Source organism: Silurus meridionalis, chromosome 10, assembly GCF_014805685.1.
Source record: "Silurus meridionalis isolate SWU-2019-XX chromosome 10, ASM1480568v1, whole genome shotgun sequence".
NCBI classification, from domain to species: domain Eukaryota; kingdom Metazoa; phylum Chordata; class Actinopteri; order Siluriformes; family Siluridae; genus Silurus; species Silurus meridionalis.
Window position 1 is genome coordinate 17,557,164 of NC_060893.1, and position 22,361 is coordinate 17,579,524.

General features: G+C 37.9%; 1 protein-coding gene across 3 annotated transcripts in view; it reads right to left on the reverse strand.

Moving 5' to 3' along the window:
• Window positions 1-675: 675 nt before the first annotated feature.
• Window positions 676-22,361, reverse strand: part of ndst1a (N-deacetylase/N-sulfotransferase (heparan glucosaminyl) 1a) — a 73,821-nt gene continuing 52,135 nt past the window's right edge. For all 3 annotated transcript variants that reach the window (XM_046859215.1, XM_046859217.1, XM_046859216.1), the window contains exons 4-16: window positions 21,539-21,883; window positions 20,865-20,952; window positions 18,911-19,065; window positions 16,347-16,532; window positions 13,620-13,748; window positions 10,657-10,839; window positions 7,347-7,443; window positions 7,041-7,164; window positions 6,647-6,821; window positions 5,719-5,889; window positions 5,494-5,603; window positions 4,931-5,033; window positions 676-4,778 (exon numbers count right to left, since the gene is read on the reverse strand). In XM_046859215.1, coding sequence (XP_046715171.1) covers window positions 4,659-4,778; window positions 4,931-5,033; window positions 5,494-5,603; window positions 5,719-5,889; window positions 6,647-6,821; window positions 7,041-7,164; window positions 7,347-7,443; window positions 10,657-10,839; window positions 13,620-13,748; window positions 16,347-16,532; window positions 18,911-19,065; window positions 20,865-20,952; window positions 21,539-21,883 — 1,986 coding nt within the window. In that variant the 3' untranslated portion in view covers window positions 676-4,658. The remainder of the gene's footprint in view (window positions 4,779-4,930; window positions 5,034-5,493; window positions 5,604-5,718; window positions 5,890-6,646; window positions 6,822-7,040; window positions 7,165-7,346; window positions 7,444-10,656; window positions 10,840-13,619; window positions 13,749-16,346; window positions 16,533-18,910; window positions 19,066-20,864; window positions 20,953-21,538; window positions 21,884-22,361) is intronic.

A 22,361-nucleotide genomic window follows, 5' to 3' on the forward strand; every position in this document is an offset into this window, starting at 1 on the left:
AACACAAAGGAAATCTACACAGACACAGGAAGAACATGCCACACACAGTCACCTGATCTCATGATCCATCAGAGGCCTTGGAGCCGTGAGGCAGTAACATTACCTTCTGCACCACCACCATGCTAGTAATGCTGTAAGATTTCTTTTAAAAACATTTATGATGACAGTCATTGAAATCAAATTTGAGGATCAAATAATTCGTTTAACACGTTTTATCTGGTCATCAGCTCAAATGCAATAAAAGCTGCTGTTAAAGTGTAATAAAGCACACGTAATGGTCCTGACCTACACAGAACATAACTTTACTGTTAACCTGCACTTTGATTGTGTTTGATGAGCAATATTACACAGTGAACACTGAACAAGCAGGATCAAGCCATTGACTTGGGTCATTATTTTTTAACTTCATCATGATGTAACCTAATCTTAACTCGAATTTAACACTAACTGTCCATTCACACACCTCATACTGGTTCTTTCTTCCTTTTTTCAAATGGTCTTATACTTATACTATGTAAATATTTTGTCATTTAGTTGAATATATCTTGTGAGGGGAAATCTTAAATACCACAAATTTTAATCTACGAATATTTTGCACCTTTAAAAATCCTGTAGACTCACCTTAAAAGCTTAAAAGTAAATACTTAATATGAAGGAAGGAGACATAAAATCATAGTAATTACAGCAGCCCATTTATTCTGCTTTCTGTTAAACTGTGGCAGGCAGGCAGCCAAGCCACACACACGCACACACACTTGACTTATCACTCAAAATTACTTGAGTGGGTGTGTTTGAAAAAAATAAAAAACACAGAACATTATAAGTTATTTGAGGTTGCAGTTCACTTACTGTCAACCTCGAGAAAGAAAAAGAAAAAAAAAAAAAAAAAAAAAAAACGGTCTAGTGGTTCTTGTACGTCTGTGAACCTGTAATCATCATCTCATCTAACCATGAAACCACACCGCTTATAAAATTATACTGTAAAACCTGTACTTTCAATATTGATTACAGGCCTGTGCATTGAAAATAGTTATTAGTAACAGAGGGACAAAGAACATAGGTAGAACATAAGGTGTTGAAGTATGGCAACAGTTAAATATCTTTTAGGGGAAAATCAGGTACATCATAAAAACACAAATCTTAGAACTTCTCAGACTGGACCAAAGAAGCAAAACAGTATCCTGAATTCAACATTTACTCACACTCCCATCAGACAGTGAAGTATAGCATGGCACTGTAACAAACCAAACCCATGACAAATCATGATCATTTGACTTTCTTTTGTTGCTTGTAAAGAAAGGTCTTTGTTTAAAAAGAAGAAAAAAAAACCCAAACAAAAAAAATACATTAATCCCATGACATCTGGTTGTGGCAAATAGGGTAGGATATTGTGTGTGGAAAAAAAAGTCAAACAAGCAGATGTAAAGGGTCAGATAAAAAGCTCACATGATAAAGAAAGACCACTGTCATTAACGTGGATGTGGGTGATGTATTTACAGCTGTGGATTTAAAGTATTATTTTATTCATTATCCTTAGTAAGTGAGTGGTCAGAGTCATTAAGGTTTCAATAAGCAAATAAAAAAACATTGAACATTAAAAATGTCACATGTATATAAAAAAGGAAAAAATTATAAAGGCTGTGCAGGCAGGAGTGTGAAACAAACAAAACTCTTCTGATTTAGGCTACACAAAGTTCAAATCTGAATGTAGATTTGAATATGTGGAGCACTAAAAACATAGAAATACTGATAATAGCATTGAATTGAACCCTTAATCTACCTGGGTAAGAAGGGTAATTTATTGAGGCATAAGTACTTGGTTATGCTCGTCAGAATGATGCAATTCTATTTTTGTATTTCTTTCTGGTGGAAAAGTGCAATAATAAATCTGTAGCATCCATTTAAAACCACAAAAGCAAGTTTGTTTTGAACAGGAACATTTATAAAGTCAATGCACCAAAAAAACACATTTCACCTCCTGTTTTTTTTTTCCAGAAAAAAGGTTCATTAGTGTTCTCACACCTTCATGTAAATACCTGTTACATGTCTTTGATGAGCAGCATGTGATAAGCCACATTCATTAGAAAATCCTGCATGGTTCTGTACAGTAACAAAGAAAATAATAGAAAAAAAAAAAAACAATAGATCACATATTCCCAAACCATGAACAAAAGATGAACTTGACACAATTAAATTCTTAAGTGTTGACTTTAGAATATTACTAACACATTCCCAGCCTTAGATAATACAAACAATTTCCACTGGTATATAAAATACTTTTTTTGTGTGAATTGGCCATGAAGTGGGGTAAAACTGTAATTCCAGAGTCCTGATGTCCTGCATTTTGATTGTAAACATCAAGTAAATAAAGTCACACTTGGGAAACAGTACAGAATATCCATTAAAAAGAAATGGTGTGTAAAAAAAAATTTGAAAGAAAAAAAAATACTATGAAACATAATTTAGTTAATACTTACAGCTTTCTTACCATTAGAACAACAACAACAACAAAAAAAAAACCCTCATAGCAAATTGCTGGATGAACAGTAGCCACTGGACATGAAGATGAATGAAGAAAGAGGTAGCCACCGTTGCCACAGGAACAATGTATATCAGCAGTTCATTTCTAGATCCAGATAGTAAGTGTATGTTGATGTGGTGTGAAAAGTGACAATGATTTTGCCACCAAAGTGAAAAATAATATCCCATACTATGACTTGGTTATTATGGAGTTGATTAGCTAGAAAGACAGCACAGATTGAGAACCTTTGAGTATTTTAATAGTGGTAGACAAGAAAGGCCAATTCAGATTCAAAACATTTGGGTATTTTATTAGTGTATGAGAAATGATTTGGAAGAGAGGAACAAACTAACAAATTATTTTAGTGACACAGGGAATATAGATAATTTGGAGATTATTATTTTTTTTTGTATTGACTAAATTAAATTGGAGGTGGGATAAAGAGGCATTGCCTTGGCAACCCAGACTGGTGGAAAAGAGTGGGTAGATGGAAGCAAATGATGTGGGTATGGTGGGGCTGAATGCTTAGCTCTTGGAAGTGGTTTGGACATGCAAAAGAGGTGTTGGGATGAAAATGTACAGCTTGTCATGAATGGGGATGGACAGAGGAAGGGCTGTCATGAAGAGTGGGATTGAAAATGGGAGGGACATATGAAAAGGGGAGTGGCTGACAAAAGCACATACAGTGATGAAAGGATTGACATGGAAAATAGAGGTCGACCACAAATGGTGTAACGATTGAGAAAATGGGTGGGGCTTATATTAAAATAGGGGATTGGCTGGTTCAAAAAGGGGGATGCAGTGAGGAAGGGGTCAGGAGGAAAAGAGGAGGGGTTGTCATTGATTATATAGGGGTTGGAATGCAAGCAGAAAGGGTTCAGCTGAAAAAGCATGAGTAATGTAGGGGTTGACCTGTGTGAGCCGGGGTAGGCTGAAAAGAAGATCGTGTGGAAAAGGGGTGTGGTCAGGGTGTTTGTGGGAGGGGTTGGGATGAGAAATTTATGGGTTGGTTTAAAGAGCAGAAAGGTTTGTGTGACAGTTGAGGGGTTTGGTGTAAGTGAAGTAGAAGATAGATGAAGATAGATAGTGGGATAGATGATGGAGAGTTGAGGATGAGTGAGGAAAGAGTGATAAGTATGTTCAGTAAGTATTTTGTACATTTTCATATCATTTTGTATGAAACCACAATCGATTTGAGGTCTGCTGTGCACAAAATTGAGTTGAACTTGATATTATTCCATACATTTCCACACAATTCCTATATTTCTGAATCAATTAGCATGTTCTCTATATAATTGGACCTTCCTCAAATTTTTCAGTGTACAGCCAGCCTTGTTAGCTGTTAGAGCTGTAATAAGCTTTTCAGGATACAATGTGTAAACAGAAAGCAAGAAATTAGCCATGGGAAATTGGTACCTCTTCAACAATAACAAAAGAAATAAATAAATATCAATACCTTTTATTCTTTTGCATTTAATTATGACAGATCTAGTTAGCTGTGATGTCTGCTGTGGCACTGTGTCAGGGTCATGCTGAATAAGGGCCTAGTCATTATTTCTTATAGCAAAGAGCTTAATGTTGTTACACTGTACAAAAAAACCCAGCGCAGCTTTTAATTACTGGCACTTAAAAAATACAAAAAGAAAAGAAAAGAAAAGAAAAAGAAAGAAAATACACGCTTTTGTTTCTCAGAGAAGTCCTGAGGTGAAGAAACGGCATTCATTCCTTCACGGTCAGTGCATTTATCGAGTTCCTTGGACTGTTAATTTGGCTTATCTCAGAACATTTCATCGCGTAGTAATCTTCCTCTTATCAAGAAGAAGTGAGAGAAGCCAGTGTTAAATAGCATATCAAGCGTGACGCACATCCATCTTTCATTATGTAGTGAGAGGATGTAGCATTTCCTCTTCAGATGAAACTGTGACATAACATACTACCCCATGGGGGTTTTAATAAGAAGAAGTAGAGATGTTATATTTTACAAACCACAGGATTACAAAGCCACTATAGGTCTTGAAAGCAACAGGGGAAATCCAATGAGACATGACTTCCTCATCCACTTCAATGTAGATGGTTTATTCCTCCAGTGCTGGTGACTAAATCAGTCCCAGACAGAGGAAAGGAACATGGTTCAAAGCTACCTAGTGTTAAGAAGTTCATCTTTGAGCCATATGGGTAAAGGCTGGCCCATCCTGTACAGCAGCTTTGACAGCTCAATGTTATGATCTCTGTAGTACTTTCTTAAAAAGAGCTGCGACTGTAGAAGTGGGAGAAACGGAACAAGAAAAGTGTGATTACAGTACATTCCTGTGCACAACTAATGCATGAAGGTAAACAGACAGGTTCAGAAGGAAATTACCTCTGATCACTACAGATCATATGACAAACGTGTATGATACGATGACATACCTCTGACTTCATATCCGAGTATCTCTTTCCTTTACTTTTTCCCAGACACTTAGTTTTTCCTCCCTCCAGGAGCTGACACCAGAAACCTTTTTTAGGATCAAACCTGCACAGATCAGAAAAGTCTTTTCAGTGTCGAATCCAAAATTCTGAAGAAATTGTTTAGTTTAACTTAGAAATGTTTTCAGGATGGAAAATTTTGCTCTCTGCGAACATAAAAACAACATAGAAATAACATATATTTAATATTATTTGGGGGGAAAAATATATTGTATATTGTTACTTATCATTACTGTTAATAGTGTGCCTGCTTTACTACAAATAATATGGACCACTATGTGCTATTTAAAAATAGGAAGAGGGGATAAGAAGAAAATGAGACAACATGGTGGCTGACATGTTCGTTTGTAAACAGACTAAAGTTCCAGTGTACACATTTAACCAGAGTTTTTTGTTTTAACAAAACCCATAAACAGACCCTTTTTTCCCTTTGTTACACTTGAAAATGTTTTTTTTTCAGCTATCACATAGTAGCCAAACATCCACTAAAACAGGGCTGAACTTACGCCAAGATCTTGTGGTAGTTCACGGTATTTATTAGTCCCAGAAACTTCTGGACTTTATCCATAACTAATGCTGGTTCCGTTTTCAGCATCTGCCCATCCACAACCATAATCTACATAATGCAATTGATGGGAAAAAAGAAACATGCACATATTATTAGATACCATTCCAAAACTGAAACCTTACAAAAAAAATTTCTTGAAAAAAGAATAAAGCACCACACACACCTGACTGGAGTGGTAGTGTGTAAGCCAGCGCTCGAGGTGAATGGCATACAACCCTGGCACCAGGCAGCGACTCTGTAGAATTCGCAGCTTTGCAGGAGCATCACGGGGTGCAGTGATGACGTCATGAAAAGAGTATTTCATAGCCACTGGATCATCATGTGCCCTCTGGTGCTGTGGCAAGAAACAGTAAATATACAGTAATTAATTTAGTCACTATAGTCTATAATTCATCCACAATTCCGACTGTCCTCAAGCTCAACTCTAAGAGAACTTAACAGTTCAAACTTCTTCTTGTGCTCATCCTTTTCCTTAACTTAAACTCAGTGCTTCCTGAAATCAGAATCAGTTATGTCTAACCCAAAAATCAGTTCTTCCTGACCTCAAGCTAAGTTTTCTTGGCCGTACAGATTTTCTGACACAAAGAACAATTACCTCAAAATCTCTCTGTGAGACTTAGCTCATTCCCTCCTGACCCTAAACACAACCCATATTTAACTCAAGCTATGCTCATTATGACCACTATGAGCTGTTCCTGACCTCATGCTTGAAGGATGAAGAGTTCAAGCTCGGTTCTGCTCTGCTCTTCTGATGCACAAAGTTCAGTTCTTTGTGACTTTGAATGTCAAGCTTTCTGTGATCTAAAATATTTCCCAGCATAAACCTCCACACTTCTGACCTCAAATGCATTTTATTTTTATTTTTTTTTATTTAAGCTCAGCTTTTTCTGACCACAATCCCTTTGTGATGTAAACTCAGCTCTTCCTAATCTCAGGTTATATTAAACATTGGTCCTTTAGTACTAAAAGGAGGTTTGAGAGAGATGCTCCTGAGGAGATCAGCGTCTGAAGTGTAATTCGCTCTTAGTTAACAATATATTAAAATGTTTATATAGTCAGTAATGTAGAAGCAGTGAGATAGAGAACAGTACCTGGTACCAGGCATAGGCTCTTTCTGCAGGACTGATGAGGACGGTGATAATTTTAGCTTTAGGCAGGAGAGCTGCTGCTCTGGCTGCTGCTAATTCAGAATCAAAGTAGTTGGCACACTTTTCAAAGTAGTAATCTGAGCTGGTGTTAGAGGGGAGGGGGAAATACTCCATGTACCTGTAACAAAGAAATATAACTCACAAACACAAACACATACAATGTTGCTTTCCAGCAGGTAGTGATTTCATATGTGTTTATTTGAGCTGCTCTAGTACAGACAATGGCAGAGGAATATTTATCTCCTAAACTGGATGGTGCTTCATACCTAGGTAAATAAAAAAATCATCTGAAACAGAGAAGGCTGAAGACAAAGGTAGAGAATCAAGTATTTCTCACCAGTCTATTCCTCTGTGGTAGTTGTGCCCATTGAAGAACTGGATTTCCTCAAATGTCTCCTTGCTGGGATAGTTCCCTATGAGGTCAGGGTGCAAACCCAAGAATAGATACAAGGCAGTTGTCCCTGATACCAAATAAAAAAGATTAACAACAAGGGGTAAATACAATAGCTAATTGTTAGTTGCATTCAAATAAAAGATATATTAGGACTAATTGGGGAAACCTGTGACAAAACCAAATCCATGGCCATATCACAGTCAGTGTAATAACCCAGAAACCCCAGTAGGTGGAGCTCAAGGCACTTACCTGTCTTTTGAGGTCCAATCACAAGCAGCTTAGGGAAACGATCACATGTTTTCTCTTTAGACCAGATATCCTTGTGCCGCTTATCTTCGCAAGGGTTCTACAGCATTACAAAGAGGGTAAAAAGGATAAATTAACACTGAGCAGTAAAGAGTGTAAATGACTTTATTAGCGAGAAATATTGTTCCTATGTTCTTAGAATTAACATAATGAACAGTGAAGTAATGAACACTGAACACAGCTTTATTTTACTGTATGTTCTGGATTCTGAGACGTGCACACAGTCATTCTCTCTCCCTTCTGGGATTACATTCTAACAGATGATTCACTTAACCTTAGCCACAGCCACAGCCACACTGTTCCTGAGTCGAAAACAAGATGCGGGAGAAAATGTTCCAGGCCAGAACACCCACTCTAACCGTAACAAAAGCACAGATTGTGCTAAACTACATATCACTTACTTAATCAAGCTGTAATAAAAACCATTTACATTTCTAAAAAAAAAAAAGGTTAAATTAATAATAAAGACCAGAAAAAAGCAAGTAAGTAAGTAAGCAAGTAAAAAAGCTTTATGTTTACAATTAAACAAGGGTTAATCTGGTGTCTAAATGAGTAAAGTATTGGCTCATGCTTTCTAGTTACAGTCACTGACAAACAGGTGATTGCCAAAATCAGTGTCAGGTGACGGTCTTATGAACACATGATTGTAAATTCCTTCAGAACTGCATTAGAACGCAGTATTTTTAAAGGTTCATATTGTGGCCAATTCAGCACTACACTTTACTGTCATATACTTAATGGACAAAAGTATCGGGACACCGAACTTTTCCAGCTATACCTAGTTCTTTCCCAAACTGTAACCACAAAGCTTCCTTTACATGAACTAGCTAACTCTAAAATCTAGTGGAACCTCTTTGTAGGAGAGTGGAGGTTATTATAACAGTACATGGGGACTAAGTGTGGAATGGGATGTTCAAAAATTACAGAGAACTTACGGGTCAGCTGTGCAGAAACTTTAATCCATATTGTGTATTAGAAAATACAAAAAGGAAAAACAGTGTGTGTGTGTGTGTGTGTGTGTGTGTGTGTGTGTGTATATATATATATATATATATATATATATATATATATATATATATATATATATATACACACACACACACACACACACACACACACACACACACACACACACACACACACACACACACACACACACACACACACACACACACACACACACACACACTGTTTTTCCTTTATATATATATATATGTATATATATATATATATATATATATATATATAGTGTATAATATAATAAATGGTGTTATAGACCGTATTTAGTAGAACTACACCGACCATGCATAACATTATGTTTGGTTTATAACACTTGTATCTCTTCATCATGGCACCTGTTAGTGGGTGGGATATATTTGGGAGCAAGTAAAAATGTTGTCCTTATGTCGAAGTGTTAAAAGCAGGAAAAATTGGCAAGTGTAAGGATTTGAGTTTAACAAGGGCCAAATTGGCTAGACGACTGGGTCACAACATCTCCAAAATTGCAGCTCTTGTGGGATGTTCCTGGTCTGCAGTGGTCAGTATTTATCAAAAGTGGTGCAAGGAAAAAACAGCGGTGAACCCGCGACAGGGTCATGGGCGGCTGAGGATCATTGATGCACGTGTGGAGCAAAGGCTAGTCCATGTGGTCCGATCCAACAGACGAGCTTCTGTAGCCCAAACTACTGAAGAAGTTAATGCTGTTGATGCTTCGACAGTTTTAGCAGCAACAAAAGGACCAAACAATATTAGGCAGGTGGCAATAGTGTTATCCTGATCGGTTTATAAATTAAGGATCATAAGATCAACTATAAATTCAGGATTGTGAAATTGCTTTTAAGATACATAATATTTAAAAAATATTTAAAAAAACGTAAAATGTAATATGAGCAACACCATGGAAACTCTCTCTCTCTCTCTCTCTCTCTCACACACACACACACACACACACACACACACACACACACACACACACACTCTCTCTAAGAGTTAATAAAAAAATCTGTCATGTTATTGATAAACCATAAAGTGCAAACCTCTTTAGCCTGGAGATTTCAACACAGTAGAAGAACTGACACTGGAAACCCCTTTCATAAATAAAATAAATTAACTACCATCTGTCCTTAGACACAGGTTTACCAAAGCAATGCTTACACATGTCTCTTTTGTTAAATTAATCAGTTTATTTTTAGTCTTAAATGTAATATAAATTATCTATTACTATAGTAACTGTAAGAGCTGCTGTTTCAGATCATAAATTGGACTAATCAGGAACAAGAACTGGACAGAGCTACAGCATAACCTTAAAATATCTAACAGTATGCAGGAAAGTGTACTTCAGAACATGAAGTGAGAAGTTTGGAAAATTTGAGGAGGACATGGGAACTTGAATATTCAAGCGTGAATATCTTGCTGCTGCATTTATGAACATTTGAATAGTATGTGAACGGTGAAATTGGTTCTGACAGCACCAACACACACACTCACACACCAAGCATACTGAATTGAGACAATAGGGCACTTGTGCACTGGGTGACACTGAGAAAGGCTCAGCTGGAGGTGATACGTGTGCAGGCACAAACGCTTGCACACACAAAGACTCCACAAGAACCTTAATGCGAGAAGCTTTGAGTACAAATGACATGAGCAAGAAAAGAGATCAGAGCTGCAAGAACAAAGAGTGTTCTCACACACACACACACACACACACACACACACACACACACACACACACACAAAGAGCAAAGTAGAGCACAGTCGAGTGAGAAGAGAGTGAGGAGAACAGAAGCACACTGAGCCACATTACAGTGATTCGAGCATGGAAAAAAAAAGCTGTGAATAACAAGCACTACATTCTCTGATGAGGAGTTGCTGACCACAGAGCCTGACACGGCACCACACTGTACACTAATGCTATTCTTCCCCTCAATCCCTCTCTCACGCTCCCTCAATCCTCGCTCGCCTGGGCCTCTTTCAACTTCTCAATCATCAGATGCCCTCAGTCCCACACTCCCTCAGGCACAACAACCTACACACACTTGGTATACAAGAACACCTTTTAATGACAATCCTGGGAACACTTGAGCACTGTGAAAACAGAATGGGAAAAAAAGATGTGCCAAACGACTGACTCAGCTCACTGCGGGTTTTGATAATTAGCAGAATCAAATGAGTCAGAACTGGAAAAAAAAATATCCTACACCCACCCTATACACTCACACTTGGCTTACAACACACAAACAGATAGACACACCTGCCAGAGTGGCTCTCTGTCTGAAGGAAAGAGGATGAAGTATTTGTGAGCCAGTTGGACAGGTGGAAGGGTCTGCAGCCTAAGGTGAGTCCAGGTCTGCAGGAAATGCAGCAGCTTGTTAAAAGTGTACAGCCCCAGACGGTCATTTCCATAATTAGAAAGATGAGTCATGAAGATACTAATCTGCAAAACACAAAGAAACATTTGTGTATTAGGATTTTTAATTGACCACATACAACAAAAGAACTTCTCAGTAGCCTTGAATAATTACTGATCTCTTTTTCAGTTCTCTGATTGAAATAAATGCTTCCTGTAAATCTTCAGGCTCATGATCAAGTTGTAGTTTGTCAAGTGGAGCACTTATGCCATCCAACATCTACAGTAAGTATATTTTTTCTGCCCACTATGTCGCTCACACTGTTATTCTGTATACACCCTAAACTAGCCAAATTCTTTCTGAGTGACCGTATGTAAGGAGAATTACTAAAAAAATGTATTTAATAATTATTAAATGCATTCAAAACTATGGGCAAAAAAATTATGTATTCAAGCCCAAAACCCAAAAATGTATTCAACAAAATCAACAGCAACAACATCTAGAACATATTTTTAATATAATATAATATTATAATATAATATTTGTATTTATTTATTAGGAAACATTGTATAGTGTATTCCAAGCCCCAAAACACTAAAGTCATAAGAAAGAAAACAACAACAACTGATGACAATGCATTCCTAATCATCCAGACTCACAAATACAAATGAAGACATAGCAAAGGACACAACATCATCATCATCAGCAGCAGCAGCAACAACCCTACATTTCAAACACATCCACATTTGGTACAGGGTTTATATATCACTAAAAATCCGAACACCACCAAAATAACTACAAAATATAAGATTTGAAACAGACAATAACAGCAACAATTGCAGCCTTCCAATATAAAAGCAGATGCTGATACCTAATAAGACTGTTCAACTAATGTGTTTCAATTCAGTTCAATTAGATTCATACAATTGGATTCAAAATCCGGATAAAAATAAAGATTTACATTTTTCCCTAATGAGCAAGCCAGAGGCAACAAGATGAAAACCTTAGTGGGAACCATACTCAGAAGGGAACCGACGACACCAGCATGACTATACCTCGTTACTCTTCTACAAATGCAGAGTCAATCAGTACTACATTGACATTCACATTTATGGCAATTGGCCTAACCTAGAACAACTTACATTTATGTAATTTTATACAACTGAGAAGTTGAGGTTTAAGGGCCTTTCTCAAGGGCCCAGCAGTGGTAGCTTGGTGGCACCGAACCCACCACCTTTCGATCCCTTAGTGCTAGTGTACTAAAAAGATCTTTCACCTTCCACTCCAGAACTGTACAAATATAATCTGATATGCCAAATTGGATATATCAACTGGATGACAAAAAAATCAATAGAAATGTATTTTTACAAATATAATAAAAAACTAAATAAAAAAAAGCTGTTCTTTTGCAGCTAGGAGATCCTAGTGCATTATCATTTTGTAAACAGGACGTTTTCCTCTCCTACTACAGTAATATGATGTACAGGCAGATAATTATGTAGGCTGCACACCAGTCACTACCAAAATGTAAAAACCACAGGGGAGTGTAAAATAATGGGCGAAAGAAATTGTGCTTTCTGCCACATAATAAAATGTACAGCTCAAAAGGTTAAAGCAAACAGCCATGTGCTATCCGGGGTGTATGACTCGCCCTTTAAGACTTAATGACCCTAGCTGGTCACTTGGATCAATAGTGAGAAGCTCATTAGGAAAGAGCATGAACATGCAATTAGCTGAGCTACTCCACGAGTGTTGCTCATTGATCAGAACCAATAGGTCGAGTCTGAACCGTGGGCTAATCACTGCATTAGATCAGGCCAACACATGCTGAGTAATGTGAAGTCACTTAAAGTCACAAACTTGGTGGTAGAAAATGAATGGGTTTGTCTCAATGTAATGCTTATTTACAAAAAAAAATTTGACAACAAACATCCATATTAACTAATGTATTTTTAAGCTGTTTTGAATATAGAGAGAATTATTGCTAATTAATGATAGTTATATACTTGTAATATAATGGGTAATAATCACAAGGCGGATGCTCCTGCAAATAAATTTAATGACTTGTAAACATATTAAACACAAAAGAAAGAAACGAAACAGAGAATCAATGAAACATAATTTGAGCGTGATGATAAGGTGCACAAACAAACAAATGACGGCATAAAACAAACAAACGATGAGCGGTACAGTGAATGGTGAGACTGTATACACATGCTGATCATGGGTAAAAATTAGGTTTGAAAACGTCTCTTCGCATAATCCTGACATTTCCATTCATTCCATTCCATTTAGAGGTTAAAAAAATTTGCCATTTAACTTGACAAAATTCAACATCAGTACCTCGTTCAAGCAAAAATAAATAAATAAATAAATAAATACATCCATTTAAGAGCACTTATCTGTGCCCTAAGATGTGGGCAAATGGGGCAGGGCTTCTGGTACATCAGTTAATATTGCAGAGTTTTAAACAACTACATAATTGGTAGTGATTTCAGATTTATTTTTAGAATGTGGCTAATGGGACTCTGGATATCAGATTAATGCACATGATGCTCGATTAATAGCAAATCAATATCGTGGACTGCATGGTCTGTATGCCGCACTAGTTTAGTTTTTTACAGAACAAAACCATACCCTCACCTCATACAAAAACTAATAAAAGAAAAGTGCATGCAGTTCAGCTTTCATAAAATATATATGATAAAAACCTTCTGGTGCTTCCTATTATAGACCCTGATTACTAAACATATACGTGTGTCTTTTCTGTCACGGTATATAAGCAGGCTGGAAATGAAATTTCTGTGTGCTTTGGTAGTAGCAGTGGTGTGTGGGTGGGTGTGTGGATGTGTGTGTGTGTATTTACTGGGTTGAGTAATACAGTAAGAAAGAGTTCTCCTCCATCGATGAGCTTGTCCAGCTCCTGAGGTCCTCCTGGGTAATCTTTATAGAAGATGGTGTGAGTGAACAGACCACAAGTTTGTCTCGGCAGCACCTGCCAGAGGAATAGGCAAAAGGTTATCTCAAACACAAAAGCACATTGTTTATATTATCATCTCTCTCCCTCTCTCACAAACACACACAGACACACAAGCACATCTTATAGATTCACGTTCCCAGAAACCGCCTGGACACCTAAGTGCACCCTCCATCTAGCCACACACACACACACACACACACAGTAAGGCAAGCTTCTCTCTTCACTTCAATAAATAGAGCGAGGCTTAATGTAATATTCATAATCTCTCTAGGAGCGTTCATGAACTCGGCGGGTGTATATAAAAATCAATGAGAGGCAGAACCCAGATCTGAATATAAATCTGCTCTCAGTAATCAGCTAACCGCTCTCTCCTGTCCTACTTCTCTCTTTTCAAGGACAATCACACCGGGGGGTCAGACATGCACAGAAATGGAGCTCACAAAACAAAAAAGACAGATGGAAGAAATTGTCGAAAGCAAGCATTCAGACTTAAGAGCAGGTAGTGTCAGCCTGGAGTCAACCCCCTGATCTATTATAGTTATTAAATATATCTAGGTTAAAGAGAGAGTAAAGAGAAAAAAAAAAGAGGACAACACAGAATAAAAAGCAATAGAATGTACCGGTATAAAGAAGAGCGAGTGTGTGGGTGAGAAAGAAAAAGTGAACAAAAGAGAAAGAAGTGGTGAATGTGTCAGGATAGATTTAAATAAAAATATTTTATATAATTTTCCTTTTTTCGAAGCTGGAGGTAGCAGAGCTGAAGATGTTGAGGTTTTCGTTGGGAGTGACGAGAATGGACAGGATTAGAAATGAGTTTATTAGAAGGACTGTGCAAGTAGGACATTTTGGAGACAAGGTGAGGGAGGCGAGACTGAGATCATTTGGACATGTGCAGTGGAGGGACATGGGGTATATCGGTAGGAGAATTCTGAGGATGGAGACACCAGGAAGGAGGAAAAGAGGAAGACCAAGGAGGAGGTTTATGGATGTGGTGAGGGAAGACATGCAGGTAGTTGGTTTGAAAGAGGCAGTTGTAGACGACAGGGGGGTATGGAGACTTAATTATAGAAGCCAAAAAAATGATGATTTTTAATTTCATCTGGTTTAAGACTAAGCTTTGCTTAGTCTTCGCATGGTTGCGTTAGAATTTTTTAACCTTTGTCGAACCTTCTAACCTTTTACTAATACATTGATATTTTGTTTCAGGATTTTTATTTTTATCCAAATATAATGACTTTAGTAGCAACTGCACACTATCATGAAAATAAACACAACATTTATTATTTAATGGATTTATAAGCTGTTTTACTGAATACTGAACTAAATAACTAAACAATATTCTTCAGTGTAACTATAAAGTTACAATACATTTTTCAACTTCAACCAAAACACAAAATCTGCATGCATAAGACCATACAGTGTATTTTCATAAAATAATTGTATGTACAGTGGAACCCGGTTATGTCGATGTCCTAGGGGGTCGCCAAAAAGCATCGAGATAACCGATGATCGAGATAAACGAAAATCAATATGGCGGCAATATATTAACGTGCTTGAAATTTCTTTATGTACATGATGTGCGTTAATAAATGAGAATGTACATGCACGTGTTTTTGGAGGGTTTTTTTTTTACACAACAGCGTTGCCGCGATTTGTTTAATGAAGTCATGCTATAAAAATGTACATACAGTACATGTTTGTTAACTGTCAGGAATCCCCTTCAGCGTGGCAGGTGTTTTCACGGCCGCTTTCTCTGAAGCTCTCGGCTTCAATCGCGCACATATGGTGCTCGTTTAGCATATTCACCAGCTCCTATTTAAACTTCCACACTCTCACTGTCCGTTATTGTTAGTATATGTTGGTTCACGATGGTCGTTGTTATCGCTAATGCGTATCCCGGTACGTGCCTTCCCACCGGCACTCTCTCAACGGCTGCGCTTTTCTTCCCAAAGCGCATCGCGGATTCCCCCGATCCTCGATTTTTTCGCCACTTTCGCGAGTTCTTCTGCGGCTGCACAGTGCCGATCGAGATAACTGACGTTAAATGGCACATTTTTCCCCCCTTGTGCTCGAGATATCAGGGTTTGGCGACATAAAAAAGACATAACCGACATAACCGATAAAAAAATGCTTAGACAAAGCGAGAATTTGGCGGTCCCACTTGAAAAACGTCGACTTAATAGGGTTGTCGAGATAAGTGGGTTTCACTGTATATACAAAAATAATATTCTGACATTGTACATGCAGCCTTCCTGCTTTCCTTTCTTTCAGCACAGCAACATAGTTAATGTTATAAATGTTAAAAATTCTCAATTTATTTATTTATTTATTTATTTATTTTTACCTGATTTGAATATAATTTAACTGTATTTTAGATTTTGTCTTTTCTATTTTTTATTTTTAAGAACCATACAGGTTTGTGGCAGATCCCTCCCATATCCTGGGAATGCTGGGTACAAGGTGCACAATTAACAAGCAATTTTGTGAATCCAGGGACATTTTTTAATGAACCAATCCACGTACTGTGACGTTGGAAAGTGAAATGAAACCTGAGAATCCAGAGGAAACCCAAGATAGGAGAACATGCAATGTTGCGTGTTTGTGGACCCTCACGCTGATGCCGCTGTGAATGAAGCCTCGGCGGTAGCGTGCCGGTTTGAGATGAGGATACTCCTCTGTGCTGGTCACTCGGATGCCCCAGATTTTTTTCCAGGCCTCGTAGAGCTGCACGTGAATGGGGTAGACACCTGAGTGATGTGGAGCCACTGCGTAACCCAGGTGAGTAGGGATAGAGTGCTCCTGCATTCGAAAGCCAAACGACAGATGTAATGCATTTATACTCAAGAATCATCATGTTTATTAAGTCATTATATTCACAAAGCTCACTCATACACCACATTCATGCTTTCTATTCATACATCAGATTCACCAGTTTTATCCGAACATCACATTCAAGACTTTCTTCCATATGTTGTATTTATGCCGTTCAATCATACATTTTATATATATATGATTTTATGACAACACTAATGCCATTTTAACAATCTGTAAATTCTTTGCCAAAGCATCACAAATGACCTGAATGAAATCTTACAAACAACCTTCCTATATTTATTGTGTGCTGTGGTGTATGTACCCACCGTATAAACCCCTCAGACCTACCCACAGTCCAATTATAGTTGCAAAGTCCAGTCATAGCAATTTCCTATATGTCTAACCTGTAGTATGGGGTAACCTACTGACTGCTTTGTGCAAAACTGAAACCGTGACCTCATGTGAAAGTCTGATAACCAATGACAGCTCAGTTGCTACTAGGTTAAGTATTGTTGTTAAATCTGATTTCATGTCCTCCATAAAAATTCTGAATTACGGAATCTGCATAAAATCTGAATACAGATTGCAGAGGCATCATGTTATATATGCCTGTATAACGATAATAAAAAAAAAAAATGTCCCATTCCTTTAGTCTGGTTAAATCGAATCCTGACGCCTCTATCCTCTTGGTGTGGTTTTTATGGTTGGGTATAAACACAGCTATCTATTTTTGGTCCTAAATAATGATTTGATAGTCTCAAACTGCTTTCAAGCAGCTTCGATGCACATTAAAGATCGCAGCGAGGACACAAACATAAACAAATTACAAAACTGTAAAATAAAAAGACCCAGTTTTCTTCCCCCCCTTATATTTGTATTTGTTCTTGATCCATTAAAGTGTCATTAGGGCCAAACCATTTATTCATTTCTCCAAGAGGCAGTGCTTCTTAGAAATCATAATTGGATTAAACTCCAACATTGTAGACAAAAGCCTCTGGTCAATAAGCGCAATAAGAATGTAAATGGAGAAATTGTTAGATTTTTCCCCCCGTTTTAGATAAAAACAAGAATGCACTTCCTGGGCAGTGTAAATCTCATTATTAATTGGTGTGGGTGAAGGCAAAGTAGATTACATTTCACTATAATATGAAAGTACTGACGTTACACCCATAATGTCAATACAAATGCATAGCATTCAGTTTAATCTGTAAAGTGCTTTATTGGTGCAGCAACGCTAGAGTTATAATAAATATAAATCTTAAACACACATTTTAAGATACCTTAGAAAGGGTGCTGTGATGTAAAAAAAAATCTAGCTGCTTCAATTTCAGACGTCTGAGTTAAGTTTTGCTCAGAAATTTATTTCCACTGTCTGGAGAAGCCGAGCTACTGAACTTTCTCGTTTCGCACCATAAACAGAGTGAAATCTCGTAAGGGAAGTAAACGGCTTGTCGGTGTTTCGTTTGCAGTTTTCCAATCCTGATCCGCAACAAAAAAAAACGGCCTGTTGTGTTTAAGGTTTGTGTACTCTGATGCAAGAACGTGTCTGATTGAATCAATGTCTAAATCAGCATCTGATTGGATAGAATTAGCAAAACTTTTATCCACTGGGAAATATATTAAACAAGTTGCTGGTTGTAAATTATACAGAGTGACAGATGTGAGACAGGATTACACAGATGCATCAGAAAACACTTTTTGGTTGTTGTGTAATCCTGTCTCGATTCAGGTGAAATATGTCTCAGTGGAATATGCTGAGTCAATTTTAAGAGAACATATTACGTATAGTTTATTTCATAATGAAGTAAGTTTTATGCAAATCTTTTCTCTCTCTCTCTCTCTCTCTCTCTCTCTCTCTCTATCTATCTATCTATCTATCTATCTATCTATCTATCTATCTATATATATATATATATATATATATATATATATATATATATATATAAAACAGAATGTTCTATAGCAGTAGAGCTCATTTGAGGATGCAGACAATTTTATTCAAGGCTTTAAACACCAATGTAGGAAAAGAAACACAGTGTTAATGGAACATAATATAATGGCGTAAAGCCACAAGCCTTTATTTTCATTGTACATTCAAAAAAATCTGCATTTTTCCATTGAAATTCTGTCAGTAAACTGTCTGGACTTCAACTCCATGCCCTCTAAACAAACAAACAAACAAACAAACAAACACACACACACACACACACACACACACACACACACACGCACACACGCACACACGCACACACGCACACACACACACACACTCACTTTTCATCAAGTTGGCACTCAATGCTCCAAGGCTGTTGTAGTGTGGCTGAACGTGACACCTCTGTCTTGTGTGTATGCACTGCACTTACCTCAGCAAAGTGTCTGTTTAGGAGCATCTGTTCCGCTAAAACACTTTGGTTATGAAAGCGGTGAGGCTGCATGTGACTCCACATGTGTGGGAACCACCAGAACTTGTTAACATACGATAACAAAAGGTCATCGCCCAGATCCTCCTCATCTGTACCTACACACACACACACACATGAACATGACATAAAAAAATAATAGGTCACAACTTAGATTTTCATCACCTCCACACCCAGCTTGATTACCAAAAGACAGTAACAGGTTTTAAGCAGCATGACATGCACAAACACACACACATACACACATCATCATCTTTCGGCTGCTCCCATTAGGGGTCGCCACAGCGGGTCATCCGTCTCCATACTACTCTGTCCTCTACATCTGCCTCTTTCAAACCAACTACCTGCAGTCCTCCCTCACCACATTTATAAACCAGTCTTTTAGTCAATGCCACTGTCTCTAAACCTTACAACATATCAGGTCTCACCACAGTCCTATAAACTTTCCCCTTCACTCTTGCAGATACCCTTATATCACTAATCACTCCTGCCACTCTTCTCCACCCACTCCACCCTGCCTGCACTCTTTTCTGCACTTCTCTAACACACTCTCCATTACTTTGCACTGTTGACCCCAGGTACTTAAACTCCTCCACCTTCTCCACCTCTTCTCCCAGCAATAGCATCACACTGCCCTCCCTCTCATTCACACACATGTACTCTGTCTCACTCCTACTGACTTTCATTCTCCTTCTCTCCAGCACGTACCTCCACCTTTTCAGGCTCTTCTCAACCTGCTCCCTACTCTCACCACAAATCACAATATCATCCTCAAACATCAAAGTTCATGGAGACTCCTGTCTGACCTCGTCTGTCCATCACCACTGCAAACAGGAAAGGGCTCAGAGCCGATCCTTAATGCAATCCAAACTCCACCTTAAACCAGTCTGTCGTTCCTACTGCACACTTCACTGCTGTCACACTGTCCTTATACATGTCCTGCACCACCTTAACATTCTTCTCTGACACACCTGACACAATTCCTCTCTTGGCACCCTATCGTATGCTTTCTCCAACACACACAGACTCACACTCACACACACACACACACACACACACACACACACACACACACACACACACACACACACACACACACACACACACACTTAATACAGGACAACATTTCACTTACATCTTTAAACATTCAAAATTTAATGTGAAATAATCACAGTACCGTTTAAAGAAAAATCCAATGTACACTATATGGAAAAAAATAAATATTGGGACACCTGACATTTCCAGCCATATGTGGCTCTTCCCCATTCTTAAACTAGGAGACCCATACCTGTTCCAACATGACAATGTGCATAAAGCCATCTACATGAAGATATGGTTTAGGCTAGAGGGGATATTTTTGAGTAACCTGCAATAGAGTTCTGATCTCAACCTTATTGAGCACAGTTGGGATGAATTATAATGCTGACTGAACCCCAGGCCTCCTCACCTCACCCACATCAGTACCTGACTTTACCAACACCCTTGTGGCTGAATGAGCAGGAATCTGCACTTCAGAACATAGTGGAACATTTAGCTCGTAGACTAGAGGTTATTATAATAGCAAATAGGGACTACATGTGTAATAGGATGTCATATAAATATATAGGCAGAGATTACTATGAGTGTGTTGAAATATAAAGGCATTAATCCATAGATGTTCAAAAAAATTGTGTACTATATCTATCCTTTCTGAGAAGGAAAAAAAAGACCTGGTGATTATTAATTAGCAGACAACAGAACGATGATGTTCATCCTCTCATTGTCCAATGGTGAAAACAATCCCACATGGATGAGAAAAAAAAATGGCACAGTATCTTTGCACCAGTATACACTTAATGTTTTTGCATGCACAGAAACACCCAATACTTAGCAAAACATTAGCCTCATATTATCTGACCTGCGTGGTAAAATTTCCCTGAGAAGCCAAGGTTAAAGGTGAAGTTTGGGATTGACTTCCGCAGCTCGTTCTGCGTCTGGACCAGTGCCTGGATGTGCATTAATACACACATACACCCAATCAGAAACTCTCCCAATACACATTATCGTAATGTTTATTTTAGCTTAAGGTCTTTAAACATATTATGTCTATCTGTCAGCAATTTTATAGCTTGTTCTAAATCCTGTTCTAAACATATCATTATAAATCTTCACAACATTCTATAGCACACAAACCATTAATTTTAATTGACTGATTTAATGGTCAAACCCCTGCAGGAAAAGATTTTAAAAGCTGACCATTAATAAATACCACATTATTTGAAGATATACTTGAGTGCTATTGCATTATAAAATATGACAGCATGATTCAGTATAAGGGGCTCTGTGCCTTTTTATTAATATAAATCACTAACAAAAAAAATCTATGTACATACTTATATTACCAATGTATTAATCATATGCACTGCATTAACTAACCAAGTGCTAATATTTTTAATAATAATAATAATAGGAATGTTTTTATTGAAATAAATACATACACTAAACAACAATGCGTTTTAAAGTCATTTAGTGAACAAGATAAACATTTAGTATTTATACAATACATTTAGTAAAGATGCACTTCAAACTCACCTCCACATCATCCACCTTCATCCTGGTGCCTTCTTTTCCCACGAAGATGTCGTCAATGTCGACCAGCACGTACCTGTCCAGGGACTGTGAGAGCCTCTTAGATGTGAGGAAAGCGACAGCATCCACAAACACCAGCTTGTGTAGCCAGAAGGCCAGGCCGTGGCCAAACAGCACACGCTGGATGCCGTCATGAAGGCCAAGGTCCTGAACCACGGAGGTGTGGAGGACAGCGTGTAGGCCCATACTCTCTGCTGACTGGGTCTTTGCTAATAGTACTGGCTCATATGTGGAGTGGTTCGACTGGAACACAGTCCAGTTATCACCAGGTAGAGGTCCTCTGACCACCTGATGGGAGGGGAAGAGGGGAGAGAGAGAGAGAGAGAGAGAGAGAGAGAGAGAGAGAGAGAGAGGTGAAATATATATATACACACACATTTAGTGAAACACACACACTGCCCATCCAAAAAAAGTCACACCCGGATTTAACTCAGCAAAAAGGTAAGAGCCTCCCATTGGATAATGTTACTCTCAGCAAACAATCTATTAATAGAATATAATTAATGAGTTAAACACTGATTGATATTCAATAAATTATTATTAACCTTTGTTTAAATGAATTAAAACCTTTGTTTCAATGACTTCAAAAAAATTGCGCAAATCAGGCCACGGGTTTTGTGGCACGTTTGCGTGAGGAGTTTTTTCCATTATTTATTCCTCTCAAAATGTTCTGCTTGATGTTGAACTGATGCTGAACTGTATGTGCGTGCTAAGTAGGTACCACCAAGCAACAATGGAGGTTTTAGCTTGAATGACACCCTGAGTG